The sequence below is a fragment of the Cnephaeus nilssonii genome (assembly GCF_951640355.1).
Source record: "Cnephaeus nilssonii genome assembly, chromosome: 20".
NCBI classification, from domain to species: Eukaryota; Metazoa; Chordata; class Mammalia; order Chiroptera; family Vespertilionidae; genus Cnephaeus; species Cnephaeus nilssonii.
Window position 1 is genome coordinate 8,181,335 of NC_137091.1, and position 6,000 is coordinate 8,187,334.

General features: G+C 57.8%; 1 protein-coding gene across 1 annotated transcript in view; it reads right to left on the reverse strand.

Annotated features, from left to right (window-relative positions):
• TSHZ3 (teashirt zinc finger homeobox 3) overlaps window positions 1-4,038 on the reverse strand; it is a 57,397-nt gene extending 53,359 nt beyond the window's left edge. The window contains exon 1 of the mRNA XM_079799348.1: window positions 3,981-4,038. Within this exon, the coding sequence (XP_079655474.1) occupies window positions 3,981-4,020 (40 nt within the window). The 5' untranslated portion in view covers window positions 4,021-4,038. The remainder of the gene's footprint in view (window positions 1-3,980) is intronic.
• Window positions 4,039-6,000: the final 1,962 nt, after the last annotated feature.

Here is a 6,000-nt window from a genome sequence, read left to right on the forward strand (position 1 = left end):
CCTAACTGACAGTTGTCAGGATAATGGGGGCCCAGCAGCCGATTCTGGAAGATTCTCTCCCTTGTGTGATGTCCAGGGAATATCCTTGCCTCCTGCCCTCTTTGTTTTCTCCTTCAACTTCTTGATTTTTCCTTTTTAAAATCTGTGCTGCCCCTCCCACTGCGTAGGAAGGGGATCACAGAGCACCCAGAGCAGTCATTCTGTCGCCTTGCCACAGGGTACAACACCTGTCCACAGAGAAACATGTGGCCGGTTTGCAGGCAGTGCGTTCCCAAGGCCGAACCACAGTGCCCCGATGCTCCGGAGCCGCCAGGAGAGAAGAGAAATGCTGTTCTCAGAGCTGCCCGGCAGGTACGTGGACAAGACGTAGGAAGGCGAGGATGGTGGCGCTGGCACCGCATGCCCTGCCTGCTGGCGGCGTGAGCCCTGGGCCTGCCACCACAGCCGTCCCGCGTCCCAGCAGGCTCTGAGGGTCCAACACTGTTCTAAACGTCAAGATGCTTAAGGCTCACCCAGGGAATATGACCACCTGGGAGCCCTGAGGAAGACTCTTCTCTCCCAACAAATAAGACGCCCAAGGTCAGTGGCAAGTTGTTGTTCACTGAGGATTTTTTTGAAAGTTTAAATAATGGTTTTTTATGATTTTACATTTTCTCCAGAAAATGAATATGAACGGATCAAATGTTATCTGCTAATAAAGTGTTGCTCTAAATGTTTTCCTGATATTTAAACAACAACAACAACATGTTTAAAAGCAAACATCAGGAGAGAGTGAGACTTGAGCGAGGAATAATGTCTGCCCGAAGGACAGGCCCCCCTCGCCCATTCTTCTGAGTCCTCTGTCCAGCACAAGAGCGCGGCTCTTTGCAACTGCACACCCGGAGAAAGGCTGCTCCTGCCGGGTTTCTCTCCAGCAGGTGAAGAAATCTCTCTCCCTTTGAGAAGAGACACTGAGCCATGCATAATTTCTATCAAGAAAAAAATTCTAAAGTGCAGAAATCTGTCTTTTCAGGGATTCCTGGAGCCTGCTTCCGCTTTGCAGCGAGGAGGGCTCCATTTGGCCCAGAGAGAAAGCCCCGCACCTGTGCGCCGTGCCTTCACGCTCTGCCCGGCTCTCAGGCCTTTGTGGTTGTTATTCTACCCCAGACCATTAAAAGGGCCCTAATTCCTGTGACATGATTATCCAGGTACCAAAGCCCATTTGTCACCTGCAGCAGAAAATTGAGTTAATGCACAACTAAAGGCAGCCAGGACTGTGTAATATCAACCTGATTACATCAAACTAGCTGCAAACCTAATTCTGCTGGATGACACTGCGTCGGGCCTGTCATCTCCAATCATTAAAGCTGTCAGAAATCCATCAGGTTTACAGCTAATTAGGTGAACACTAATGAAGCTGGCAAAACAACTTTTCTTTTTTTATGGCTGAGCGGACCTTTCACTTTGGAGGGGAAATTCTCGAGGATCCTCAAGGTTGCTGGGGACTGGATTTTCAGTTACCAATCAGCAGACCTCTTCCTTTTTCCTACTCTCTCTCTCTCTCTCTCTATCCGTACAAAGCAATCAATGTGTCGTCACTCCCGGGACGCCACAAAAGCAGGCATGAACCTTATAACTTGCAGCTGTGAGAACTAAAACAGGAGGAAAAAATGGGAAGTTTCTTGTCCATTTAAACAAACAAACAAACAAAACCCCCAAAACTCTCACAGCTCACTTATTGGCCTGTGCATACTTATCGCCGGCCTAAATGTGGAGGTTTTGTTCCCCTCCTCTCTTCTTAAATAAGTCACCCTTCAGACATCCCCACCCCTCCTCCACACGTCCATTAGGCAGAGGCATTCTGATAACGTAAATCCAAAACCAGGGTATGGGAAAGAAAGAAAGCACTCACGCTGCCAACTTCTGATTGACCATTAAGCTATTGATGAATGTGCCTGTCAGGAGAGAGACAATTAAATCAAATATGAAACAAAGTCGTTTTGATGGGTCATTTTGATAGAGCAAAACCATTCTTCCATCTCCTATTAGTCGTGCAGTCAAGTTTTTACATAATGAGTGTTTCTTAAGTAACCTGAGAGTCCTGCCTGGCTTTTTAAAAGGCGCAAAAAAATTAGTGAGCAGGTTGCTTTAAAAATGTACATTTCTTTCTTGTGTAATATTTTTAGCAGAAAGTTATCAGATAAGAGTGTCAGATTGGCAAGGTGGGAGAGAAAGATGAACCAACCAAGAGAGAGTTCTAAACCAAATGTAAGTTGGGATCACATATGGCTCATTTGACTGAGGCACACAGATACCTTAAAATGTGCATCCAAAGAGAAAAGAAAAAATTCCAGAGACTGGAAGAAGCCCAAGACACTCCTCCTGCCGAACTCTGTGAAGGAATCCTCCAAACTTTGAGAGGCTATTTTGGGCAGACAAGCTCTGTCTTGAGCGTGGGATTCCACGGAGAAGGTGGTGTGGTCAAGGAGCATCGCGAGGAGATGACCGGAGAGGCAGCACCCTCCCGACACCGCGACTGGGTGTTCAAACTTTCTAAATTTGGGCAACACTGGGCACAGAGAACAAAACCTGAGTTACCCCCCCCCCCCCCCGCCCCCCGAACCAAACCTATTTTATCCTACGGTTTTCTTAAGACACTAACAGGAAAGCACATTTCTGGGAGAAGAAAGACTACCATCCCCACCACCCACCCACCCTGCCGCCCCTCTGTAAGGAGCTCAGAGAGCAGCCAGCTTGTGAGCTCCACGGGCAGCCGGCCGGCAGGAAGGACCGGGCCACGAGCATAACCCACCATTCCTACAGGCACAACACCTTCATCTACGAAGGCACCAGGAAATGTCTCGGCCCTTCTCTCTGCCCTCCCTTCTCTCACCAAAGGAAAAGAAGAGAAAACGAAAGAAAGAAACCTCCACTTAGCCTCCCGTCCGGCAGCCTCTGAACCTCAGCACATCTGAGTGTTACTCATCAAAATGCATCCCATCCATATGTGGTCCTCTCAGCAGTGGGTCCCAAATCCCAAAGTTGCACTGACAGGGCCCCAGTGACGTCACACAGCTTGGCCTCACCATTGCCAGTGATTTATTGATGTTTATTGGGAATGAATAGATCAAAGGCAGCAGCATGACAGGCGATCAATCAGTCATCAAATCAAGGGTGGCAAGGGGCCAGTACCCCTTCTTCCAAGCAACATGCCCCCAACTGACATTATTGCAAAATAATGTTATGTGTGTGGGTTTGGTTTGATTTTCAATGATGCTTTTTCTAGAAAAGATAAAAAGCTTAGTCTTAACAGGAGTTGACACTCCTGGCAAAAAAAAAAAGAAAAGAAAAGAAAGAAAGGAAAGGAAAAAAAGTACTCAGACACATCCCAGAACTAAGTGCTAGGAGGCGGTGAGGGTGGGAGAGGAGTGTTAGGAAGCATGGGCTTGAGGGGAAACCCAAGGGGTAAATGCACGCCAGCACCTAACACTGACTTGACAGTCATCTGACAATACCCAGACTCTGTGCGCTCTGATTTCCACCGCTGTGCCCGTTTGGGCCCAATAATGAAGACTCAATCGGGTTGGCAGTAAGGTGACCTGGCAGTCCCCAGCCCTCCAGCGGCAGGAGGACAGGAGAGGTGTCCCAGGGAACTCAGTGACCCCGCCTGCCCCCCACAGACAGACACAGTAGAGGCTCCTTCCCATCCCCTCTGCAGCCAGAGAGCTGAGGAGTCAGGAGCCACCGGCTCCAGGCGCGGATGACCTAAGTGGGTGCCAGCAGGGCGAGAGCAGAGCGCGGCGGGTGTCCGGAGGGCGCCGGGTCCAGGAGGTGGGCACAGCACACAGAGAGGGAGCAGCGAGGAGCCTGTGCCCCGAGTCACTCTGCGCGGGCAGAGGCAGCGGGCGGGAGCGGGGCCAGCCGAGCAGGGTCGCCACTGGCTGGAGACCCGGGGAGCAGAGGAAGAGGAGGAGGAGAGGAGGAGAGGAAGCGGCTCGTACCTGCTGCGCGCCGGGGCGCCTGCTGCTTCCTCCTCGGCATGATGCTCCTCCGGCGACTGCCACCGCCGCCGCACCGCCGCTGCCGGGCTGAGGAGCAGGAGGGAGGGGCGGCGGGCCCGCGGGGGGGCCAGGCGGGCTGGCTCTCAGCCTCCCCCCCAGAGAGCGGCCGCCCGCAGGATGCTGCTGCGCCCAGGCTCTCAGTGTCCCCCCCTCTCTGCGCTCCACCGCGATCCCGAACGTGCGGAGGGAAGGAGGAGGGCGGGCGCGGGAGGCTCGGGAGGGAGGAGCACAGGGGGGTGGGGAGGGAGGACCGCGCTGCCGGCGGAATGGGAAGTTTGACAAATCGCTCCAGAGGCCAAAGGAGGAGGGGGCGGGGAGGAGCGGCGGCCCTGCCCCCCTTCTTGCCCGGTCCCCAGATGAGGTGCGCGGGTTCGGGACCGGGGGCCGGGAGAGGGGGAAAGCAGGCTCCCGGTAGGCGGAGGAGCGCGGGAGCCCCCCGAGCCAGCCGTGCCCTGGCCCCCGCCCCCGGGCAGGGGGTCAAGGCAAGGGGGGCGCGCCTTCGCCGCCGCCGCGGCCGCGGCCCGGGCTCCGCGGTCCAGTCTTCGGCCCGCGGCGCGGCTGGAGCGGCGGCGTCGGCAACAGGCAAGCTTAAAGGAAAAGGATATGATCGTGTCACTCGCCGCCCGCGGGGGCGCCGCGCCCCCGCACCCAGCCCGGGGCTCTCCAGGACCCCCGCCCAGTCTGAGGAGGGTTTGCCTCCCCTCCGCCTCCGCCCTGAGCGCTCCAGCAGGGGCGCGGTGCCGGCCCACCGAGTCGTCCCAGGGCGCACGCTCCCGCCCGACCCCTCGCCACCCGGCCTTGTCCCATGGCCGCCCCCTCCTCCCCGCCCGGGCCGCACTGCTCTCCACCCGCCGAGCCCAGAACCCCCAGCTCGGTCCGGGTTTGGGCCCGCGCCCCTCTGGGATGCCAAGGCCACGGGCAGGCGGGCCCGGCCCTCGAGGGAGGAGGCAGCCTCGGGCTGGAGCGGGTGGGGGTGGCTCTAAGGGCCCGCGCCACCCGGCTCCTCCCCCGGGACTCACCGCGGCCACTTTCCCCAATTTTTTCCTGGGCAAACTTTCTCGGGCCTGTCCCGGGGTCGCAGTGAGAGGGGTGCCTATAAGTTTCCTCTCCAGACTGGGAAGATCGAGGTCTCCTCGCCCCCTGAGTAGCTGGAGGCGCTCCCCACCCTGGGGCGCCGGCGATCTCAGGGCAGGACGGGGGCGGGGTAAGGCACTCGGGCTCCCAGCCCCTCCTCCCCTCCCCCAGGGCGCCCAGGAGTGGGGGGCCACCGCACCCAGCCCGGCCTGCCTGCGGTTCTGAACGAAAGAAATTGATTATTGATTGGACGATCGGGGTCGCCTGGGCCCCACGCGAACTGGCCGGGCCCACAGGCCCCCGTAGAAGAGCTGGCAGCGCTGCGGTGGCGGCGGGGAGGCACGGGCTCACTTACGGGCGGCCGCGGAGGTGCAGGTGGGCCACGGCTCCCCGGGACGATGCCCGATGCCCGGGCGGCGGAGGCTGCAGAGTGGGAGCCTGAGCCCGAGCGGTGCATCGATGCGCTGCGGGCTCGATTGCGTCTCCCTGGGCAGCTCGCGGGCCGGGAATGGGGCGGCCGCGGCGGGGCCAGCTCCGGGCTCTGCTGGGCGGCGTTGGCCAGGCTCGGGATCGGCCGCACCCTAGGTCCCGTGGATGCTGCTGCTCCCGGGAGCGCGGGCTGGTGCTGCGGGACTTCCCTGGGCCCGTGCCTGGCAGTGCGGGAGGGCCCGCGCCCGCGCCCTGGGACTGGCCGCGGAGTGCCCGGAGCTGGGAGCCTGGCCTCTTCCTTCCTCTCTTCCTTTCCCACTCCCCCCTGACGTTTCTATTTTCGTCTCTTCTCCCCTCTTCTTCTGCCCCCTGTCCTCCTCGTGTTCCCTTTGTGGTTGTTTTCTCAAGTTACTTTTCAAAGTTCACCGGCTGCTTTCTTTCCTTTAGACCCAGAGAT